Genomic DNA, 26,314 nt, shown 5'->3' on the forward strand with positions numbered 1-26,314 from the left:
GGTTTTACATACCTACAATTTTGCAAATCCAAACTAGTGAGTTTTAATCGACCAGAATCAGCCAAGCATTGCAAAAGCACTAGGTACATCAGATTTGATTTTAAAATATCTGGAAATAAAATTCAACGAGCTGCATTCTGTTTAAATTCAATTACATTAAAACGAAATAATTTGGGCGTCTGCACTGGGATACATCACGATGGGACGTGAAGACAATAATCAGCAACAAGAAGCTTTACAATGCAGCAGAAATTTAGAAAACCATCCCAATCCACTCATTGCAAGTATAATAAGCAGCCCAAGACACCCCAAACAATACTTAGGAGCTAAGGATCTACTTGATGAGGACTTAATAAATGCTAAAGTAGAGGAGGACATCAGATCATATGCTCACTCTGTGTCAGAAAACTACATATATTCCCCTTCCTCTTTTGTTCTGCTGTTCTGCATAACACAACATCACAACAATGACAGTTGAACCGGAACAATCAAAAACAATAGTTTTCTTAGGAAATTCTCCCATGCAAATCCAACAATTTATAGGTCACTGTGGTGTATACGTAACATTTTTTTGCAAAAGTAAAATTTAAATCCTCAATACAAATTTTCTATCGCTGACCAGCAGTGAAACATTTCTTTGAGTAATTTTGAGGTGACCTCAAGCCCACATAGGAGTTACAATTATATTAAAGAAGGTCACGAAGATATAAATAATTCATTTCTTTGAGTATTTAGCTCAACTTATATTTAAAATACAAAATATCGTTGATAAGCAAAAGCAAATACATGAAACCTGGTCGTGAACTTTATGTTTAAGTATATTTGCTATCATTTTCCTTTCTTTAAGAAAATTAAAGCAAGAAACCTCTGTTCCTTCAAAAAGTTTCATCATCAATTTACTGAAACCTATGTAAAATGTGATTACAAAGCAAAATAATAAACTACCTACTTTTAATTTATTATTGTCTTTATAGAGGTTGTCTTAAATGAGCCTCAGGTAATGTAAATACACAATCATAAATATCACTCCAAAATAGATTGCCACGGCGGTGTTCAAATAAATATTTGTTATTTTTGTGTCATGTCATGACAAATACAAAGCAAAACACCGAGATATACAAAGTTTTTTTCAAATTTCAATCCACGACAAGTCCAAATCGGTTAATGGAAGTTTTGGTCCCCTTGGCAATCAAATTGCCAAACTAGGGGCTTCTTTTTCATTTAAAACGAGTACATATTTGTAATAACCAAGGTTTTCATTCATTTTCAAAGGCCATAAATCCGCCAGCGGATGTCTACAACGAAACTGACATACGCCGCCTACAGTGTATAGGAGTTCTTTTTCCATAGAAATATGTAGGATATAACCTTTTCAGTCTCTGATGGCGAGCTTTTGAGTTTTTTTTTTTTTTTTTAATACAGCATATATGGCTGATGTTTGAAAATTGAAATATACATTTGGTTGGTGTAAACGAGGTATTTAATCGATTTTTGATGCGCACACAGTTAAAGTCAAAGGAAGTTTAGTGTGAGATAAGAAGACTTCCATAATACATACAACATGTTCCCTCGAGCATAAGAATAAACATATCCTTTTGGGAGTTAAACGTCATACATTCATGCATATACGAACGAGTACATGGGTACATTTCGTATTTATTTTTCGATTATGAATTTTTATATTTTCCGGAGAGATTTGAATTTGACATGTGTATCAACACAGGGGGTTGTGATTATGGGAAGCTTTTAAATATAAAAGAAATGAAATATTGAATTTTATACCAGATAAATATAAAAATCAAATAAATGACTAGCAAAAAATAGTCTCAAGTGATAATAAGTCGATTGGTTATACATATTCTAAAACAATATTATTAGGTTGAAGATATTTTAAAATTTAACTCATGAGAAACGTATTACATATTCAGTAATTTGATATAGAATACTCAATTTTTTATTTACATAGCTAATAGGAAAAGCCTGTACATTTATTATGGTCTTAACATCTTTCGTTTTTGGGTTAAAACTTTTTTGTTGTTAGTTGAGACTTTAGTTTTATTACATTTGGCAAAAATTTTTAAAAATTAAAAATTCAGTTGGACTTTTTAGAATATCTACAAATTTGGACATTTTTAGAATCGTTTCTTAACAAAGTGTTTATTTAAGGACTTCTTCCAATCAAAGCTGTCGGTAGACGTATGAAGTAATTTTATCGTATTCTATTTGTTTTCAGGTTATAAGGGGTTTTTATGTTTTTTTCAGGAATTAGTTTGCATATAAGATTTGTGTAATTTACAATGTTTTTTTTTTTTTTTAATTGATACGATTTTTAAATAAAGTGTTTGTTTTTTTTCACTTTATTTTTTTTTTCAATAACTTTACGTCAAGGTAAAAGAACACCTTGCCTGTAAACAAATTTAATATGCATATGCAATAAAAAATAAAGTGATATGCAATAATTTTGGGACATGTTTTTAAACAATATCATTTTTAAAATACTGACCGTTTTCGAATAGTTGAATTATAAAACATAAAAATCCAAAATTTAACTTTTCAAACCAATGCCAATACTCCTTAAGTAAAACTCTGGCCTTATTTTTCTTACAAATTGTGTTATATTTTTTTTTTATTTTTGAGATTATGCCACTTTACTTTTTAAGAGATATTAACACCTTGTGAATTTTTGTAATGGCTAAATATTTCTATTGGGGGAATATCTCCCAAAACTATTAAAAAAATGATGTACAAAAGCGTTTTTGCACGACAAAATATTTCAAAAATCATTTTTTTACCTGAACTTTTTACGTACGCTCAAAACTTGAAAAGCGTTTTTCATAAGCCCATTTTTTTTCATCGGACGACCCACTTACTTCTAAATTTTTAGCCGATCGGCCTGAAATGTTTTGACCAACACTTATCTCGAATTCAATTTTAGTTCAACTTATAAAATTGTCACTGTTAAGTTATTAGCCCAGCCAAATTAGTTTAAATATGGTCATGAAATCGCATGTTTTGCAGGACAATTTCATGGAATGTGTTTGCGTGAATGTCCTTGTCATAAAAGTCCATTTGCTGGGATGATCGGGAGAAGCGACCATCTTGGAAAAGAGATTGGTACCGTTTTTATAAAAATATAAATAACATTGTATTTTGAAAAAAGAAGTTAATGTATGCACCTATGCATGAAATATTTCTTATTAATTTAGCTACTGAAATAAGTTGGCTTAGAACGATTTTAGATTTTTCGGTATAAAACTTAAATTCAAAAAACCCAAAATGGGCAAAATGGACTACTTAGTACTCGGGTAAAATGGTATAGGTACTTACTTTCACATGCCATTTTATACTTACTTTCACATTTTTATTTTTTTATAGTGAAAATATGGTTGCTAAATATAAAAGATCTACAGAGAGGAAGTCCTAAATTGAGGAAAGTCCTTGATTCCGTCCAAAATCTGGAAAAATGCATCCAAAACATTCAAAGTTGCAAAAACTACAGTAATGAGACCAGCAACCAACATTAAGAACGTTTTGAATGACTCGTAGAAAGATCTGGGGGGGATTAAGCACCACTTGTTCCAAGAAAATGGAAAAGGAGCCCCTTGACTCGATTTTTTATGTAAAATCACGTATGTTTGGACAGTGTGCCATTTTACCCGGATAAATTTAATAAAAAAATTTAAATACTTTTTGAAATTTTTTTAACTCGCATAGTAAAAAAATGTGAGAGTAATATTAAACTTTGAAAAGTATATGCATTTAAGTGTGAATGTTACTTTTTTTTTCGAGATATGGGACATTTTCCTTAGGGGGGCCATTTTATTTGAATGTAAATAAATTAAAATTAATTCATCCACATCAACATTTATCTGATCAAATATCGGTTATGAGTGCCAGGTTTTAATTGAAATTGAAGAATTTATTTTTTTGACCGGTTTTATGGCATTTTCTAAATTCATGAATTTGATCGTTTCATAAAAATGTACCTTTTTGGATAGGTGGCTAATTCTTTGTTGTACTAAAAACATTGAACTATATACAATTTTACTAAAGTGAAGTGAAGAGTTTCTAATTTTATTTCAGCACTAAAAACATCTTAATTTTTCAATAGAATCACTTCTTCTCACAATTTGTTTTAGGGCCAATTTTTCAATAGTCAGTTAAACAGTCAGTTAGTACTTATTCCTAAGGATAGGGAAAAATTCAATTTTTCAACAAGCAGATATAGCTTATTCCTAAGAATAAAACTATCTGCTTCTTTCGGAGACGAATAAAAATTATTCTAAGGAATAATCTCAACAAAAATATTGTGTCAGTTGTCAAAGCTGTTTTGAAAGAATTTTTAAAAAAATACAGTGGAACACAAGAAAACAAAAACAATCATGAATAAAAATGACGTTTAATTTTAAATATTTTTGAATTTGACAATTTTTTTTTGTTATTCTGTAGAATAAATTATTCTTGATTGAAAAATTCAATGTTTTTATCTGACTGTTTATGAGCCTAATAACTTTATTCGTCGAACAGTTAACTGACTGTTTATTAGAAGATTGAAAAATTGGCTCTTAAAGTAATATCAAAAACGCTAAAAAAAACGAGTAATTGTATCCATTCTCGCAAACTAATTCCCAAAAAACTTAGATAACTTTAAACAACACTTAGTCTTCAATCGCTTCATTACACTATGACCCCCTTCCCAGTCATTAATTTAATTTTTGTGTCTTTTGAAAAAGAAAAAGAAAGTATTCTTGCTCATTTTTGATGTTTTACATACAAACTAAAACACCCTGTCAAGTTAATGCATTCCCTTGTATTTGTTCTGCTTACAGCATAGATGAGTTTTTCCAAGTACTAAGAGTAGCATCATCATTATCATGCCAGTAATATAGACAAAAATCATATACACTCAACTTAAAATTACAGAAAAAAAAAAAAAAAATAAAAAAACGATGACGACTATTAAGGGAGATATATTTATGTTTTATGATGATGTGGAACCTTTTCCTGTCGCTAGATTTTCTCGTGTATATTTTTTTTTTTGCAATGATTCCAGTACAAACACTTCACAGTACGAGGTCGTAAGAGCCAGAAAGATATATCTCGATGCAGAAAATAAAAAAAAAATCTATCTTCCCCCATCAAGAGATGCATTTAACTAAACACACATACAGATCTTTTTACGTTGTATGTATGTTTGAATGTATTCGCATGAAATGTATGATGGTTTGTCCTGCAGGCAATTAGAAAGCCAAAGCATCGTTCTTTTATGCATATTTTTTGACACCCCCTCATTTTTGATGTTGTATATATTTTTATTTCTATGATTTTGCATTTAGTGACTGGTTTAGTTATACAATCGATATGAAAAGTTGAAAACATTATTTTTTCATAAAAAAAAAATCCTTCTGCCTTTTTAGTAGAGAGACAGAAAATAGCTGTTATTATGCTACACGCTCCACATTATTATCCAACCAACACACAACATACAAACACACAAAAATTGTTGAATTAGAATTTAAATTGAAAAATTATGAACTCTATTAGAAATTTCCTAATAATAAAAAGAGAATATTTTAATAGCCAGTAGCAGCAAACTCGCCATCATACATAATGAAACATTAATTTACAAATTGTTTTTACTTTTAAATTTTAATTATATTTAAGTGGTAAAGTAGTTTTATTAGTTTTTTTAATAGTAATTAGCAATAAAGTGGGAGCACTGTTTTTCAAAATAAAAAATTAAAAATTAATGAACAAGACATGAAAAACTTTTGAATATTTAAATTTTTTAGGTTATGTTGAAAACTTACCTTCTCTCCACTATCCGATGGTAGGTAAAAAACTAAAATTGTTAAAAAACTAATTCCCATACAGGGAATAATTAAGTTGACAGTGTAAAATAATGTCTTACGTCTCATTGTAATATTAAATGTTATATCTAAATATGGTTCATCGCAGCATGTGTAGAATTTTTCATTTCTGTAAATAAATAAAAAAAAAAAAATATTTATATAAACAAAATTATTTGAATCAGATAAAATTGCGCACTAATTTTTGTTTTATAAAGTCAATGGGCGAAAAGGATACAACATTATTAATTAATTTAGTACTCAAAAACGCCACCAGGTGGTATATGTGTATATAAACTGACCAAATTATTTATGCCCATTTGTGGGCATGGAATATAGAATTTTGTGAATGGTGATGATGGTAATGTTGATAATGATGATGATATGGTTGGTAGGAAGGACTATACTCGGATACCTATATATATGGGATTTAAAAGCTAAATTGGTTTGAAGTTGATATAGGAATTTAGAGTATTACGAGAGAGTGGATTTGCAAAATGAGATAATCATGTATATGGATGTGTTGTATAGTGTAGAGGAGGTATATTATTTTGCAATCCAATTAGGTTTCTACTTAAGTGATGCGGTTTTGGGTTTTGAAATGAGAGAGAAAGCGAGTATGGTGCTATTTTCGGAGTAAATTGGATTAATGGATATTGATGAATAATTGCCATGTAGGATGTTTTCTATTTGTGTACCTATATTATAACAAACCAGGTACTTTATTTGATTTATTTGAATTTTATTTTTTTGGATGAACAAATTTGTATATTTTTTTTAAGTGGATTTTTCTTGAATTTGTGATTAATTTATCTGTTTAAAGTTGAATACCAAAAAAAAAAAATAAATAAATAAATAAATTGATGTGGTTGGTAACTATCAATTTGTGTTTTTTTAGAGTCAACATTTTTAATTTGACATTAAATTCTACAAAAAAAGGATTATTGTTTTTATTGGATTGACCAATAAATTAATGCGACATTAAACTGTCAGAAAAGGTTTATTTTCAGATGTATGGCTTAATCAAAAATTAGATGAACTGACAAAATAAAAAAAACTGAAAATGCGGTAATATATGCAACCATCCGGGAATTATGATGAGAAATGTAGAAGACATGCAATATTTCTAAAAATGACAGAAGTATATGAATTAGATGTTATTTGGACTGGGATGACAAAGACAGGAAGTCTTTCACTTTTAATACATAAGCGAGCGCCTTGTCACAATCTGCATTTCCAAATAAATTTATAACATCCTTTCATCTCTGCACATGCGTTCAGAGGTGAAAGATGACCCACGACCGACGTCAAGATTATCCTTCGCGATTTTAACGCCAAATCTAGTTTTTTTTTTGGAAGTTCAAAATTTTATATCTTAAAAACTTTGCACATTAGAGCCATTATAGTGCTAGATTCAAATTAAGAAGATCAAAGGCCATTAGAAAAGTATAATTTGGTTTCTATGGAAAAATATTTCTCGCCAATATTCATTTACGGAAAAATCGATCTTAAACATCGTTTTTTGTTTTGTTTTTTTTTTTTTAATTTTTCTCAATCTTTTCTAAAACAAAAGTATAGTTTTTCTACATAATCTTAAATAATTTAAATAACTGCATTCCTTACTTTTCAAAAATCAAAATTTTTTTCCGTAACTTTTTTGATCCAAAAATTAATTTTTTCCTCAAAAAACACTTAAAATATGTAGGTAAAAAACATAACAAAGTAATTTTTAGCCAGGTATTGTTAAAATCCAACCATTTTTGTAAAAGATAAAAATAAAAAAACCAAAAAATGGTATTTTTGCATTTTTCTCAATATTTTTTAAGTTATATTAAAAAATGGTTTGAGTAAAAGTTGTAGACATTTTTACTTTCTACAACTTTTGAATTTATTTTTTTTCGATAGAAGGTGTACTTTTGGCAGAAATCGTAAAAAAATACGATTTTTGACACATATCGCAATTTTTCGCCCCCCCCCACACCCCTTTTTCTCCAATTTGTTTGTGGGCAGTTTATTTTTTTCCCTTTTATATTCTAAATTTTCATACCACCCTTTTGCTGCTAATAATTTTTTCAACAATCCATTCAAAATCGTTAGAGCTGTAAATAATTTTAAAAAATCTTAAAGCAATCAATTTAATGCCAATAGCTTTTTTATAGAACGCTTAAGCTACTACAAGAATACATTTAGTTAATTTGAATTTAAATTGAATTTAAAATGACATTTCATTGAATTTGAAAATTTTGAAAAGTAAAAACATTTTTTTATAATTTTTTTTTAACTTTTAATAATAGTTTCAAGACCTTTTTTGTGGAGCAATATATTTCCTACAAGAATATGTCCTGCCCGTTTGATTATTATAATTTTTCAGTTTGTTACAAAATTAAGTACAAAAAACGATTTTTTAAAGATTTTCTCGATTTTTGGACCTCAAATGTCTTTTAAATGGTTAGATAAACAAAAAAAAATGTACAAGCCCTTTTTTGTAGAGCGTTCAATTTACTACAAGAATATGTAAAGAAATTTAATAAAAAGTCGATTTATAAAAAAATGATTTTTTTTAGTAGAAAATTGATGTAAAAATGGAAAATCGCGAAGCGGAGGACCTTCCTATTAATATAAAGAGCTCATATTTGGTCAGTATATTCTAGAGGTGTCTAGCAATCTACATTGCTGGTTTTTTAAGAAAATTTAAATTTTTTTTAAAATTTATTTTTCCATCAAACTAAATCTCCTGTGAGCAAGCTTAAGATATAGCACCTATTAACTCAGAAATATAGGAACATCAAAGTCGGAATCTTTAAAACTTTGAGTATAAAATCGGCTTTTCACTGCCAGTTTAAACAATATGCTTTACCTTGACTTTTACATAATGAGTTTATCTGTCTTCATCAAATTCGCTAATGTTGATTGTACTTTTCAAAAATAAGTCAAGAGTTCACAGAAATTGAGAAATAAAACCCTCGAGTCCTTAAGGAATTCACTGTCCTTTCTTTATTTCCCTATATCACTCTTTATTTATCGCTACTACTATATGGCCCGTTTACGAAATCCATTACTCCAATTTTTACTACCAACTTGTTTCGTTTCCATGAAAACAAAAATTACTTTCTCAACCTCGTTAAAGAATAAAAAATGAAGCAACTATTTAAACAGAATACGACTATAATATTTTCAAGAACGTTCCATTTTAAAATCTTCAATATTGTCCCATTAAAACTACATCTACCGCGTTTTACTTTAAACTCCTAAAGTGCCTTAAGGCTTCTTTGTAGGATCCATGTTCGCAACTTAAATGCCCATCATCTTCCTACTTTACCTGAAGAAACGATGAAAAAGTTCCCATAAAAATGTAAGAAAAAAAAAAACTAAAAACACAAAAAAAAAAATATCCACTAAACCCTCAGGATGCGATTATGTTCATTATAACTATACCAGCGAGTCCTTATTTCTCAAACACGTGTCTCTTCTGTCCATCAAAGAATTCTTATTTGAATGATGATGAAGTTGTAATCAAGGGCGTATACAGGTTTACTTCTGGGGGGGGGGGGGGGGGGGGGTCACGCTGAATTTTTTTTTTACAAAAGTATAGACTTGAAAATGTGCTAGTTAAATTACAAATATTTAATTTTGTTCATTTCGCATTTTGAACCGAACAGTATCGGAGAATTACTAAGGTATGTGATTCGTTTGCTTTAGTTTAGCCTTAGCCTTGAGCCCAATTGCTTATAGTCTTAGCTTGGACCATCCTGTTCTAAAAATTAAACTGTATACTTCGATTTTCCGCTAGCCCAAAATCATGTTTAAAGATACATACTATGAAAATCTTCTTTATTAAATAAATATGGTAACTTTTTAGTTGAAAGTCTTCCTAAGGCAAACGAATCACAAAGTTAAAAAAATAGCATTTCGAAAAAAAATATTCTTTAAATCTTATCTTATCTTATAAATTTTATAAGACTATTAAATTAATGTAAATTGAAGCTAGTATTTAGCTGTACTAAATAAATAAATAAATAAATAAAAGACTAGGGGGATAACATTTTTTATAATATATTAAAATTTAATGCAGTTTGCATAACATCCAACTACGATCGACCCAAGTTAAGGATAATTTTCGATTTAAAAAACTATCTTTGGTGTAAAACATAATGCTAGTTTAAAGGTATCTATAGAAATTTTGGTAATTTTAAACGGTAATATTATTTTGAACAACATACTTTATATTACCTACTTATTTAGGATTTTACAAAATATGGGTCTGATTTCGTCAGCCTTCGGGTTACAAAATAACACACATTCAGTTATATTTATTAGATTTTCTTAAATTGGTTCTTAAATATTAATTTTAATATTCTAAGCTTGCTGGAAATATGTATTTAATTTGGCTGTACACAAGGTTACTTAAATTCTTACCTATAATCGGTTTAGCATTGATGATTAACAAATGAATAGTTGTTTCAAAAGATAAAGTAAAATTTACTATTATATTTTATAAGCAAAGAAAATTCACAAACTCTTCGCTTTTTAGATAGTTAAATAAGGGAGCGATTTCTTTTTGTGAATGTATTTGTCCAAGTGACCGATGAAAAACAAAAAAACAAAAAAATATACAAAACTTCATCGTAGGAACAAAACAACGTAACATTTGTTTGTTTTGTTCACTAAAAATGATTTATATTTCACAAATAAACAAAAATTGGCTCTGGTTCTTCATTTCTTTACAAAATTTTATTTTGGTTTGTATTTGACAAAATTGTATTGTTTGTGAAAATGTGTGTAAATACGTCTCGATATAAAAAGGATCGGTTCTTCGGGAAAAAGTAGCGAATTTATTTTCATTCATTTAAGGAAAAAGTAGCAACTGCAAGTCGACTGCAGATCGAATTTTTGGTTATTTAGAATTCGACATAATGTATAATATTTTTTCTTTTGCACTATCAAGAACGTATTTTTTTCTAGGTGCCAAAGAAGAAAAACTTTAATCGTACTGGCAAGCCACATGAAAGAACATCCATTTAAAAATAAACTGACTGTGACCTCCTGGGAAAATTTTGCGTGACCCACCATGGGTCACATGGTGGTCAACGTGTTAAGGATACGTTTAAAATTGAACAACTTTTAAGATTGCTTTATAGAAACGACTGTTATTTTATTTGCTGGTTAAGAGCTGCTCACTAAAAATATGACCACATCTTCAAAATAATATTGTAAAATAGTTCGTTCACACCAAAAAATTTGTTCACTTTTCATTAAGTTTTGAGTTCTTGGGGGGGGGTCATGACCCCGTGACCCCCCCCCCCCCTTGTATACGCCGTTGGTTGTAATAAGGCTAAACGTTTTCTGAATAAAAATAGATGTCAAATTTTTCATTCTTTGAATTTTATATATATTTTTGTGTGTTTGTTATTATATTATAGTAAACTAGGTAGATACTCAAGTTTGATAAAAAAGGATAACTTAGTTAACAACAAAAACATGTTTGTATTAAATTAAAGGACTCACATGAATTGACAATCTTTCTATGCCAACAAAATATCACGATCTTATTTTATTCGTTTTTGTTGTATTTACACAAATATATTGAATAAATATAAGAAAAAGTTTGTTTTTTTTTTTCTTTTAAAGTTAAAAAGGTATACAAGGTACCTTTTTTTTTTTTTGTTGAGAGCTGATTAAAGTTCACACGTGGCAAAATAAATAACCCAACCGGACGTGCCAGGCAAATATTTATTCTCTAACAAGTTATTTGATGAAAGATTCTTTTAGTTTGTTTTTCAAATGAAAATCCATTGAGTTTCACAATTTCCAAAGCAATGGATTCGGTTTTTTTTTGTTTGTATGTTTAAGGAGGAAAACGTGCTGTCCCTTACTAATTCCTTAAAAAAAAAAATAAAAACTGAAACGAGGATTAAGGTGTTTTTTTTACTAAATCAATTCTTAAATAAATTTCTAAATAATTTCGTAAGAATTTTTAATGTATTGGTTGTTCAGACAGTTGTTAGAAGTTTGAGAATAGGTGTTTTGAATTTTGAATAATTAAAATGGCAGATATTCAAATTTAACTTTTATATCACGACCTTTTGTGGAGAAATGGTATAAGATTTGAATAAAATTCGATATTCATATGAATAAATTGAAGAAGAAGAAACGAATAAATTTCTATACCTACAAAAGCATTTTTACACCCCTATTCGAGTGATTTGAAATAAGTATGTTCACGTCTTTTTCTAGTTCTTAGGCTGAATTGAATGTCTTTTCAGGGTCGGACTAAGTTATTTAAAAATTCAGAAAAAAAATATTTTCAATTAGCTGCAATATTACCCATTCACTTTTGAAAAAAAAAAAATGTTAATTATATTGGCAGTTCAAAACCATCATTAACAAATTATTTCTGAAATCCTTACTTTGCTTATTTTTTTTATATTTGACTTGTCCAATTTCGACTACTTTTTTTTCTACAAAATGTCTCAAAAATGTTTAAGTAATTGAGAAAAAAATTTATTTTCTTGGATAAATAAAATTAATTTCTCGGTATTTTTAGTTTTATCGTTTTTTTATAATGATTATTGTTTTAATGATTCCAATGATTTGTTTTTTTTTTTTTTAATAAAATTCATCTCATTTATATAAATAAAAATATAAAAATATAAAAACAAAAATGAAAAATATAAATATAAATTAAAAATCTAATAAATCTTGTGGGACCTTTTTTAGCAAAATAAATTCTACTTTTTTTATTTTCCTAAAGTAAAAGTGGAATTTGTAATAAATATTTCAAAATATTTTTTTGATAAATAAATTTTTTGAAAAAGGGTTATAGAATTATTTTGAAATTTTGTTTTAGTTGGCAATTAATTATTTCTTTAAAATGGTATACTAACTTTTTTTTTGACAAACGATAGAAATTTTGTATATATAAAAAATTAATTTAAAAAAAATAAACGTCTCTAACGATTTTTCAATTTTTTTTTTTTTAAGAAATTAAATGTCATATTTCGACTAAGGTCCAAACCAATTGAAATGTTGTTTTTGCTACTTTGAACCAAATTTTATAATGATTTTTAGGTTTTTATTTTTAAATTCTTAAAAAAAAATTCTTATATGAATTTAAAAAAATAAATTTAATTACCTAAATAAAAAAAAAATTATTCGAAATAATTTATGAGAGTTTTCTGAAGAGAGTGTTTGAATTTTAAAGATAATTAAATTTGTTGAATTTCGCTCATTATTTTAATAGTGACATTTTTTAAAATTGATTTTAATTTCAAATTGATCTGATACCAATTTTTAACTTGCGATATAGGTACTATGGGGCAAGTTTAGGATTCGTAAAAAAAATCGAACTCGAGATAACAATTTTACATGACATTACGATGATGGAGAATGCCAAAAAAGTGGGTCTGACAATTCTGTCTGTCTGTCTGTCTGTATGTACCTCGAGCTAGAGCCTAAACCAATGAAGTGATTTTGTTCAAACTTGGTAGTTAACAGTTTTCGGCGATTCCCTAGAGGACAAATTGAAATTTTTTTTTTAGGACCAAAACTAACAGTACCTGTCATATAACGGAAATAGAAAAATTAATTTTTTTCAAAAACGGCTCTAACGATTTTGATTAAAAATTTTGTGTGTAGTATTGCACATATTCTAAAATAAAAAAAATATTTTTTGTACCGTTATTAACGGTAACTGTCATAGAACCTTTTTTTTGATTTATGAATATCTCGTACAAGACTTACCTGATTTCAACGAAAATTTTTATACGAAAACGTTTAGGTTAGACTAATATTAAAGTTTTAGAAAATTTTCAAAAAATACATTTTTGGATTTTTAAGAAATATTTCAAAATTTTTTTTTGAAAAATCAATTTTTTGAAAACGGGTGTCTGAAAAATTTTGAAATTTCGTTTTAATGTGTAAATTAGTTATTTCTTCAAAATGGCATACTAACTTTTTTTTGAAAAATGTTAAAAAATTTGTATAGGTATATAAAAAATAATTTTTTTCAAAAACCGCTCTAACGATTTTCGAATTTTTTTTCTAAAAATTCCTTTTCATACTAGGAATAAAATTTCATACTTGGTTTTTTGTAAAAGATCATTTAAAACTGTGTTTAGATTATTACAAAAAACAGATTTTTTTTTATTTTTTTTTTTTTAATTTCTTGAAAATATCAAATTTTAAAGTTTTCCCTAATTTTCTTGAACAAAAAGCTTTAATATTAGAGTAACTTTGAGCATAAAAGCAAGTACGTGCGACCCCAGTCGTGCATTTTATTTTTTAAGAATTTGACAAAAAGCTTAAATTAATCCTTTGAGTGCCAAGCTTTTTAAGGCCCTACAATTTTGCATAAGGTGGATATCAAAAATGGGTGACATGGCAGCCAATGGCTTAAATGTTCGATTTCTAGCTTCGTTTATAAGAACAAAAAAATTATAGTAATAAAAATCTTAAAATTATCCTACAAAATGTATAATATGGGAGAATTTTAAACCAATTTATCGATGTATAAGTTAACCTCTTCTAATTATAAATGCGATAGATTTTTAAGATATTTCCTCAAATTTTTCAATTTTATTTAAATTTTTTCAACAAGTTGTAAAAAAAAGTTCAAAAGATCAAATAAAATTGAACAAGTTCAAGAAACAATACTCTTCTGGGAATAAGTATTTTATTCAGATTGACAATGTCTTGAAAATAAGAAGACCTTAATTTAGAATATCATTTATTACTGTTCCTTAGAGACTGTGGTATTCAAACTTGCAATACATGACTATAATAAAAAAAAATCTTAAACAGAATCCAGCACTGAAAAAAAATTGCATTAAATTGAGTAAAATGTGTTTATTTGCATATAAAACCAAACAATGAATACCAGAAGTAGTTATAATGCTGTATGCATCTGAACACTTTGAGTTCAAATGCAATGCAAAGAATATTTAAATATTTTAAAATCCTCTTCCCTCTTGAATTGGATTGTGAGAAAGCAATAGAGAATGCGATCTACATACTAAATAAATGCATTCTCTTCAACCAATAAGAACAAAAAAAATGAATACAAAAAAAAAGGACCGACCATCATGTGTGTATTTGAGTAGGATAAACTTGTACACACATATAGAATTTCTCAAGAAGTGCGTTCTTTGAGTGCAAAATCAATACTTAATGTGTGTGCATTATAAATTATTTAGGATGACTTGGCAAAAGATTTAAAGGTTTTTTTTTTGTGCAAAGAATATCGTCTGGGTGGATTTGAATTGAGTTTTATTGCAACATTTTATGTGAATACGAATTAAGTTTTCGGATTTGGTTTAAATTTTTACTATGCAATATCAATAAAAATTCAACTTTGACACAGAAAATGTAGCCAATTTGAAATACAAATAAAATGGACTATCATTTGCTTTCACTTTAAGGTAGTTTGGATTTGTTTAGTTTGGAATTTCATACTTACACACAAGTTGTCTCTATGTTATTTATTGGTCTAGAATTGGGTAAATAAATATTTTGGTTTTATACGTATTTAAGAATAAGAATCGGCTCTTTGAAAATCTTTTAAGAACCTCTTTTATATAGTACCTATATATTTTAAAATAAGAAGTATTAGCAAATGACATTCACTTTTTATCCATCTCTAAATACATATGTACATTCATCTTATGCTAATTTGCGACAACAGTTTTTATTTTAAGAAATGTTTTTTTTTTTTCAAAACCCTTATCACATTTTTAACGCCATCAAATCCCCATTATACCAAACCCTTTTCTCTTTTGCATTTCAAGTTTTTTCAAAAGTCTATGGGATTAAAAACATACAAAATAACGTCCGCCTTTTTCATGTTTTCCCATCTTAAGTGGATTTATTTTTCCTCCTTTCAAATATTTTATTCACTTTATTCTTGGCTGTAAACATAGGCTGTTTTTTTTTTTTTTATTTTTCTTAAAACAATAAAATCAATGTCGGATATACGCTTAAGTGATTTTGTCACATCCTTAAATTTAAGGTCAATCTAATAAATAAACTGTTTGAAGTATGCGGGAAAGAAATTAATTCTCTTGAACAAAAATAAGAAGAAGAAAAAAAAAAAACCAAACCATTATTCATTCCTAGAATCACATTTTACTCATTTATTTTTCTCGGTAGGTGGTAAATATATGAACTTCGAAATCACCTTCACATATCTAATTATAATTATAGGCCAAGAGGGAAAACCAATTTTTGGGAGTCATTCGAGTAAGTCTTAGAAAGGCTTTTAATTTTTACTCAAAAGAAGTATCTTTTAATATTCGTTTTCTCTTTAAGAGGCATTTGAAAATAAAAGTGTACCTAATGAAGTTTTTAAAATAATTCTGATGCTAAAGATTACATTGTTATACCATCTTTCTTCTTATGTACAAGATAGTTTTTTTTACTTGGATCCATTTTGTCACAAAATGCTTGAATGCGGTCAGATAACTTACTTTTTTCGATCCATCAGCATAATAAAATTTACGACTGGGTCGCACGTATGTATTTGATCTTATGGTAAAAGTAGCTGTTATCTTAGAGCTTTTTATGAAAAAAAATTTCTGATAATATAAAAACTAAATTAAATCTATTTTTATAAATAATGAAACACGGTTTTTAATGGTCTTAATCACAAAACGAAGTGTGTTAGATATCTGATTTCTTGTATGAAAAGGAATTTTTAGAAAAAAATTTTTGAAAATCGTTAGAGCCGTTTTTTAAAAAAATATTTTTTAATTTATAAAAATTTAATAACATTTTTCAAAAAAAAGTTGGTATGCTATTTTGAAGAAATAATTTATTAAAACTTGAAAACGGCATTTCGAAATGTTGCACAAAAAAAAAAAAAAAATTGAAATATGTATTGTTTGAAAATCCAAAAATATGTTTTTTTTTTTAATTTTCTAAAAATTTAATAATGATGGTTTAATAAACGCTTTTTCAAAAAAATTTTCGTTTAAATCGGGTTGGTCTTGTAAGAGATATTTTGAAACCAAAAAAACGGTTCTATGGCATGTATCGTTAGTAACGGTATATTTTTTTTATATCAAAAGTTGGATCTTTTCTGTATAATTACAAACAAATATTTTAATCAAAATCGTTAGAGCCGTTTTTGATAAAAATTTACTTTTCTATTTCCGTTATATGGCAGGTACCGTTAGTTTCAAATCAAGGGGCACGGTAGTGCCCAGCCAAGTTCTCTAGCAACTTTGGGACTACACCCTTATTTACAGGAAACAACTCAGGCCATTTTCGACCCTCCTCCAACTTCTATACCAAATATGTCAGAAATTTCAAACACGCTCCATTTGTTGAACTAGTCGAAAACAAAGTCCTTACAAAGTTTCAGCTGCCTAGGATGAGTAGTTCCTGAGATATAGGGGTTCGAAAATCTCAAAAACCGTAACTGACTGACTGATTCACTCACTGACAGATCATCAAAATTATGGAGAACTTCCCGTTATCGTAGAAACTTGTAATTTGGCTCAGTGATGGGGATTAAGATGCATACAAAGAAAAAAATCGAAAATTTGAGATTTTCAATTCAGGGGGCGTGGTAACCGCCCATTTCTGCTGAATTTTCATCAAATATTATAGAGCATTTCTAACTGTTGTAGAACCTTAAAATTTGGTAGAATGGTTTAAACAAAAAAAAAATTAAAATTTGAGAATTTTAGACAAGGGGCGTGGTAACCGCCCATTTTCTCTGAGTGTTCTTCAATTATAGAGATTTTAAGTTATACAGCAATACCTTGCAAAAAGTATAGAAATTACAACAAAACCATTACTGGTAAAAAAGGAGCCAAGTTCTCCTATGTTGAAGTTATGCTGGCACAAAAATTACTGAAATGTAAAAGTGTACCAAGTTCTAAAGCTTGGCTTTAAATTTGTATAAATAAAATGTTGATAGCTTGCTTGGCAATTTTTCAAATAGCTTTAAAAATCGGTAATTTAAAGAAAAATTTTCAAGAGAACAATCAACATTTTATCTATACAAATTTAAAGCCAAGCTTTAGAACTTGCTACACTTTTACATTTCAGTACTTTTTGTGCCAGCATAACTTCAACATAGGAGAACTTGGCTCCTTTTTTAACAGTAATGTTTTTGTTGTGATTCATTTAAAGGGAATCACCTAAAACTGTTAACTACCAAGTCGAGGCACATACAGACGGACAGAACTTCCGGACCCAATTTTTTGACATTCTTCATCATCGTAATGTCATGTCTGATTGTTATCAGGAGTTCGATTTTTTTTTCCGAATCCTAAAATTGCCCTATATCGCAAGTAAAAAACCTTCAACTAATTTAAACGAGTATGAACATTTTTTGGTTGACATAAAGGACGAAAAGGTTGCTGGAAACAACTTTTCTTAAAAAATGTATGCACCAATATTGTTTTCTCAAATATATTAGAATAAAAAGCATCTTCATAGCAATCCAAGCCCATTGCCTTTTTAGTGATACCCAAGTTATCAATCTCTAGCAATGTATAGTTGATAACACTGGTCTGAAAAGAAATCCTCCTTTTAATGAAACTATACTTTTATAAAAAATGTTGGTATTCTGATTCTGAAAAATTGATAGGTTTGGCATAATCATAACAATTGGCATATTATATTTATTTGTACCAGGGACAAAACTATACTTTTTAATTTATGTTTTTTCAATCCGAATTAAAAAATTTGCGATCAGCTCTAGTTTTTGAGATAGGAATACTAAAATTGTACATACTTGAGATTTTCTAAAAATTAAAACTGGTTTTTAATATGGCACCTAGACCAAGGTTACAAATCAGATTATTTTCACATTGTCCACGTGCACTGTGGCGTATACGTACTATTTTGTTTTTTTATTTATATCTTAGATTATTTTTTTAACTGCATGTGAAAGATTGGGTGTAGAGATGACGGTTGATCAAGCTAGAAATTTTAATTTTAAATGCTGAATCTGAATGGAAATAGAACGAATACTTGGTTTTTCGTAATTTATTTTGTTTGTGTAAAATTTCATCCCGGGCTGAATTGAAACATTTTTCCTGTGTAGATACGGCTTGTTCCTATTTCCGTTTCATTAAATATAAAAAATAAGAAACAATAAAAGTCTATTTAAATTTTTCGCGTGAGAATATATTTTTTGGGAGAAATGAGAGGATCTGCAACCAGCGCCGAAACATCCTGTGAATATAAAACTTGTGAGAATTTAGTAAAGTGTTACAATTGATATAATTTATGGCATATAATCAAAGGAGCTAATGAAAATATCCAATATATGGATATACAAAGTTTGTATTCGATACAAAATTTCCCAAAAATTTATCGATCCATTCCAAAAAAATTGAAAATTTCCACAAAAATAAAAAACAGGGTTTTCAAAAATCAAATCAAAAAATATAATATCACGGGTACTAAGAATTTTAAATACAGATGTAAAAAAAAAACGGTCTTATGAGACACTTCAACCTACTTTTTTTTCTTGATGGGGCTTTAGTTCACTTTACAGGGATTGTTGAACATAGTAAAATGGCATATTTAATTTTTTTTTTCACAAATTTGTAGTAAAAAATATTTTACTTTAGAAACTCCAGCGTCATCAATAATTTGCAAACAATTTCAGTGCTTGTACATGTTAATTAGATATTAAGAAAATATCAATGATGTCGTCCTAGGGTCCTAGGCGAGGTGACACCATAGAGAAGGGATAAAGTTTGCATTTCAGGCAATCCGTACAACGACAGCAAAAAAGGACATAGAACTTTGCAAAATTTTTTCAAACAAAGAAATTGCTCAGCAGTTGACTCTTCTAAGCTTTATTTGGAGACACTTCTTAAATGTCCTCATTTAGCCAAGACTTGGGAAGCAATTTGAAGAAATCGAAGAAATCTTTAACAACAAACTAATGGTTTGATTGAAATACCAAACCATTAAAAAACATCTCTTTTCATTTACTAGAATTCAAAACTGTTCATGAATGTACGTTTTATTTCCGCTTAATACAGCTCTAGTGTCCTAAAAAATGAAAGTGTGACTTCTTTTATAATTTATTACTATCACTTTGTTCACAAAACGATCTGACAAACCTATTTACTTATTTAAAAAAAAAAAAAACCTCTCAACTTTAATCTCCTAAATATATTTACGTGCTAACAAAAAAATCCTATCCATAAAATAAAAAATCGTTTTACAGAAAAAAAAAAAAAAAAACTAGCCATCAAGTACCTAATCCTCTCCTTTCTCACTACAAGCCTCTTTACAAACACCGGAAAAAAGGTCTTCTGCCTTTTTTTTACTATATCGAATGAATTCACTTTAAGCCCTTATATCCTTGCACATGAATTGAACCTAACTACTTTTCTCCCTTTATTCCATTTTCAATGCAACGGTTTCACATTAAATTTGAGTTACTCAAAACATCACGTACCTACTTGCTTGCAGTAGAACTACCCCCAAAACCAATACCATCATCATAGAGCTTGCTCTATGCTCAATGGAACTTCGCTCATGCAAAATTTATCCTCCTCAAGGCTTCTTTCTTTTCTTTAAACATGCTTTTGAAATTCACAAAAAAAAAAGTAAATAAAAAAAAAAAATAAACTCGCCTTTCAAAAAGGACGAATACGGAAGTAAACTTTAAATGAAGGAACTTTTAAGTATCCTGAGCGCCTCTTTCAAGACCTTTTTTCACAAGACCACCCACCCACTTTCGAGTGGAAAACTTTTGAAAATTATCCAATTCGATGGCAAACACCTTCGCAGTAAACTTATGTGTACCTTTCAAGCTTCGAGGTTAGTTTAGTTTTTTTTTTATTTTAAGGACCAACTGGGTATTGACTTGTGTGTTTTCTCTGCAATGATGACTGTGGCGGTATTTCTTGCACATAGATCCTCTCTAGTTTTGTTCTTTGTGCAATATAAGACATGTAAACAGTACAGAAGCACATAAAAAAGGTCCTAAGGACATTGCATATAGCAAACAAGACAAATCGTAAACTCAGTTATATGTGGCGAGGAGGAAGCCTTTCAAAAAGCCTTCACATTGCAACGACAGCTAAAGGTATTGCTTTGCATCAAGAATTGATGCTGAAACTTATTAGGAAACAATAACCTAGCACTCCGTCTTTTTTTGTTTTTTTTTTTGTTTTCCAGGACATTTGAAGGATTTGCAAAAGGATAAACCCCTTCAATCAACTTTACCTCGTTGTTCGTGTACGCGTGACAGTATAAAATAAACCACACTAATATAATGACAATGTGTGACTGTGTGTTGTATCCAATCCACTGATGTCGAAGAGAGGTTTATCTAAAGGTACAGAAAGATGCTTGCTTTCTCTACTCTGACTCTGTGTTGTAGCGTATAGCTTAGCTAACTTGAAACGACTTAACATTGCTGGTCACGATTCTCAATTTCCGTCGGTGTAATTTTATCTTCTTCTCTTTTATTTTTTGAGTGATGTATTTTTATGTTTACTTTTTGATGCATAAGAAAAAGGATATATGAGAAAGGTAGGGAGAGGGGGAAATAGTAGTTCAATGGGCTTGGTACCTACGTTAACTATTCTTCTATCGTAGGTATAGAAATATAGTGAAACTGTGAAACGTGTGTTGGCGTTGAGGCAAAAATTGTGTCAAGGGGCTAAAGTTTTTTGGTATTTATAGCTTCACTCTCTCGATTTCTCGCTCTCAGGGTAGTTATTTCATTTGAAAGGTTTGTGTTCTTTCCCTTTTCGGGGATACAAAACTTATCTTTGAATTGCTATTGATTGAATTCTATATTTCTTTTCTTTTATTTTTTTTTTGTTGCTTTTACTTTGGTTTTGATGAACATTTCTCTCGTTTTTAGCAGAGAGCCAATATGGGACTTTTTGATTGAATATTAGAAAAGTTAAAAGGATTTAGGTCATGGCAAATGTAATGATGGCTTATAGCTGCTACTATTGGTATGTGTCAAAAAGGAAAAGAACGATGATGATGATGGAAATATTAGAAGGGAAGTTAAAGTTTGTTTTAGTTTCTATTTTTTTTTTTTTTTTCGAAACAATAGATATTAATTGCCAATATACTGAAAGTTTGGATGGAATTGAATTGGTTATTGCACAATGTTTCAGTTTTGGAAAACGAAGGAAATTATATTTGAGCTTTGCTAAGGTTAAACAAAAAAGTATTTTTTAATTTTGATACGGTTGCTGGTTGGATTTCTTTGAGTATCAATCAAAAATATTAAATAAGCTTTAGGGACCTTTGGCTTTGGCATATTTGGTAAATGAGTTTTAAAGGCCTTAAAATGAAAAAAAAAAAACAGTATCAGTGTCAGAACATAAGTTCAAAGTTATGAGTGATATAGAACTGGATTGAAGGATAACTGCTTTTGAGAGTTGACTTTTGCCAATACAAGTACCGCGTACTGGCAAGTATACGCGAATCCAAAATATTAATGAACTTTACAGCTGTGGTAGATGTTATGGCATTGAAAAAAATTCAACTAAGGAAAAGTAAATAAGCGAGACCAAAACAAAATTTCTAATTTTCAAAACGAAGGTAAAAGTATCCAAAATTGGTATGAAAGTTTTTGTTTCCAAAATTTAACTGTTTTGAAAACTTTGAATTTAATTATTATCTTTGATTTATCTAAAATTAAAACGATATACTCGTTATTAATTAAATACTCAAATAAACTCAAGAGAATTTGATTTTGGTGATTACTGATTACAAAAAGTAATTTACAAAAATGTCGTATTTTATTTCATCTCAAAGAAAAATTATTGTTTGATGAATAAATCTGTTAATTTGCAAATTTATTTTAGGTAGGTATATGAAGCTTCAAGAGTATGGTTTTTTGTAGAAAAAAAAAAGATGAGACAAACAAAAAACTTGAAGCTTAATAAATAAAATTTTTAATAATAATAAAATCATTGCATCAGAACTGGTACTGGATTACACAGACAGCAAAAATCGATCTCAAAAATGCGTTTTTCGGTTGTTTTCGTTTTTAGCAGTATTTTGCTACAAAAACAGTAAAAGTTTCAACTAAGAAACTGTAGCATTAAAATATTCAAAATAAAAAAAAAAAAAAAATCGCCAACTTTTTTGATTGAAAAATAGGTATTAAAAAAAAATTAAAATTCAAGAAATCAAAAATTAATACTTTGCTAAACAAAATTCAAGCTTGCTTGCAACGTAAGAAACGTAAATTTTCATAAAATCATTTCAGTTAGAGCCAAAAAAAGTTTTTTTTTTATTTTTTCTCTGTATTTTCAAGGCAATGTAAAAAATTAATCCAATAAAAGTTGTAAGCCTTTGAACTATTAACAAGTTTCGTATATAACTTATTTTCTAAAAAAAACACAGTTCTGTCACAATGCACCCTTTTCTACTCCTCCATCCTACTTCTGGCCTTCTACTGCGATCAATTGATTATAATCCACTCATATTTTAAATAATCATGAATGTCCTCATTACTCATATTCTACTTTTTTTCAAAAATTAATGTAATTTTTTCATTTTTGTTGAAAACATTTTCAGCTGACATGACAGAATTTTAAATTCAATAAACAAGTTTTTCCATTTTTGACGTGATAACGTCTTATTAATCGATGAACCATGACAGCCACCACAAAAAAGTGACGCCATTTTCTAACGTTCCACTCTCGCGGCAAAAATACAAAAATCTTCTATAGCTTATTTGAAAGATAATAACTTTAAGTTTAATCCAAATGAAGGATTTTTAAAAATTCCGTCATTTAATAAGGTAAACAGGGGTAAAACGGAAAGATGAAATTTGGGCTAAAATCTAAACGCCAAGTTGAAGAGAGTTGATGTTTTTGCTATAGATAGATGAGACTAATTTAAAAATAACTGCATTTAAGAAAAAATTCTTAAAAATTTTTAAACTTAGGTATAACGTTTTATTTGAACGTTGTACACGTGTTGGGACTATGACAAAATAATTATTTTGGGTAGGGAAATTTTTTTTTGACAATTCTAAAGGTGCCAGGTGAAAAATGAGGGAAAAAAAAGTAGGTGTCTGATACGGATTTTTTTTCAACACTCTGCCTTTCGAAATATGAATTTTTGAAAAACACCTTGTTTTTAGGGTTATTTTTGGGTAGTTTTTGATTTTTAGCTTTTTTTTGGAGAATTCAAAAACTTATAGGACATGTAGTTGGCCTAATGCATACATGTGCAAAAAATTGGAATTGTTTAGTGAGTTTTGACTGAATAACGGAAGAAACAATTTAAAAAAAACACGGTTTTTGACCGTTTTTAACCGATTTTTATCGTTTTTTATTTTTATCATTTTTTCTTTAATAGATATAGGAATAAAGTATATAGAGTAATAATAGACCATGACCACTGCTAAATGTGTGCGAAGTATCAATCATTTTCGTAAACAAAATTTTGAGATAACGGTAAAATAAAATTTTAGAATTCAACAGGTTATAACTTTTGACCAAGAGCAGATAAAAATTTTATTAAACTTTTATGAGCATCCTGATACAATTACCTTTCATTTGGTATATAAATATAACACATAACAGTAGACTAACTACAAGCTACACAATGTTTAATCAAGAACTTGCGACAAACCTCAAAACACCAGTGGAGATCTGTTTTTTTTTTTTTTTTTAATAATCTGATCAATTCCAAAAACTTAAATTTTGTTTGAAATTAAAGCTTTTGCTTTTCTTAGAACAATTCAGGTCACCAAAAATTTGTTATTCAATCTTTTGAAAATGTGTAGCTTCTTTACCAGCCGAATATTAAGAGTAAAAAAATGCTCAGCTCATGCACAAGTGAAATGACCCACATAAAAAAAAAAAACGAAATTTGTCAATGTTTTGTTCAAGAGTTCTGAATATCCTTCCAGTTAAATTCAATACAATACACTGTGCTACAAAATAAAAAAAAAAAAATACACCCAAGAAATAACATAGTGTAGGCTGTTCGTATGGTCGAATAATGCATAAAAATATTTTTGTTATGTTTTTGGAACCCTCCATTTTTTTTTTTATTTACAAAAAACCATTTTTACAGACCTTACGATGTAATCTATCAATATTTCAGTCATTTTTCTAACATCTCTCAATATGTTATATGTTTTTGGAAAGAGGATTTCCAGACCTTTTAAATGATGTATAAGTCTATTGTTTAAACAAATTAAGTGTAGGTTTTTATCCCACAAATCTTGAAAAAGTGATTTTTTTCCGAATTTTTTCAACTTTACCCATTTTTTTTTTGCAAAATAAAACAAACAAAAAAATAAAGTAAGGTTATATTCTGAAAGAATATACATTTAGGCACAAATTGGCGTATTTTTTTATTGAATTTGCTATTGCTATTTTTTCGTAAATAGAAAATGTGGCTTTTCATGATGTGAATTGCAAGGTGCACAATAGGGTGTTCATTATTTTAAAATAATAAGAATTCCTATGCTCCTAGGATCTTATATGGTTGGAAATAAACTAAAAAAAATATTTTCCAAGTTTCAAGTCTCTAACTTAATTCTAACCTGTGCCGCCAAGCGGTTGAAGTTTCTTATGGGAATAACATGGGGTTTCTTGGACCTTGTTCGATCAATTTTAAATTCCAGCCAAACCATTCGTTCAAAAAATTTAAAACTTTACAGACTCAAATTTAATAAGTGTAGCTATCATGCGAAAATTTTTCAGATTTGTAATTGTTATAATTTTAGAGATTTAGCTTGGTAAAAAAAGTCATTTTTTCAGACTTTTTCAAAAATTGCTTTTTACATGTTTAATGCAAAAAACATACATTTTTATTCACAAATAAGCATAGCATGTATATTTAAAATGCAAATTCAATTCATAGTTATATAAAAAATTAGTTTTGTATTCATTCTTCAAGTCACATCGATATTCAAAAAACGTGTTCCCGATTTAAGAAAAAGTACTGTAGTAAATAAACAAAAAACTAATTAATTATATAACTTTGAATTGAATATAAATTTTAAATATACATACTACGCTTATTTCTGTTTAAAAATGTATGTTTTTTAATTTTTTGACATTAAACGGGTAAAAAGCGATTTTTGAAAAAGTCTGAAAAAATGACTTTTTTTACCAACCTAAATCTCTCAAATTATAACAATTACAAATCTGAAAATTTTCACATGATAGCTACACTTATTAAATTTGAGTCTGTAAAGTTTTAAATTTTTTGAACGAATGGTTTGGCTGGAATTTAAAATTGATCGAACAAGGTCCAAGAAACCCCATGTTATTCCTATAAGAAACTTCAACCGCTTGGCGGCACAGGTTAGAATTAAGTTAGAGACTTGAAACTTGGAAAATATTTTTTTTAGTTTATTTCCAACCATATAAGATCCTAGGAGCATAGAAATTCTTATTATTTTAAAATAATGAACACCCTATTGTGCACCTTGCAATTCACATCATGAAAAGCCACATTTTCTATTTACGAAAAAATAGCATAGATTCCGCAGT

General features: G+C 28.5%; 1 protein-coding gene across 2 annotated transcripts in view; it reads right to left on the bottom strand.

The window, feature by feature from the left end:
• The window catches only part of LOC129912160 (acetylcholine receptor subunit alpha-like), a 229,684-nt gene that overhangs the window by 26,868 nt on the left and 176,502 nt on the right, over nt 1–26,314 (bottom strand). For both annotated transcript variants that reach the window (XM_055990294.1, XM_055990293.1), the window contains exon 6: nt 5,811–5,979. In XM_055990294.1, the coding sequence (XP_055846269.1) occupies nt 5,811–5,979 (169 nt within the window). The remainder of the gene's footprint in view (nt 1–5,810; nt 5,980–26,314) is intronic.

The sequence above is a fragment of the Episyrphus balteatus genome, chromosome 2 (genome assembly GCF_945859705.1).
Source record: "Episyrphus balteatus chromosome 2, idEpiBalt1.1, whole genome shotgun sequence".
NCBI lineage: Eukaryota > Metazoa > Arthropoda > Insecta > Diptera > Syrphidae > Episyrphus > Episyrphus balteatus.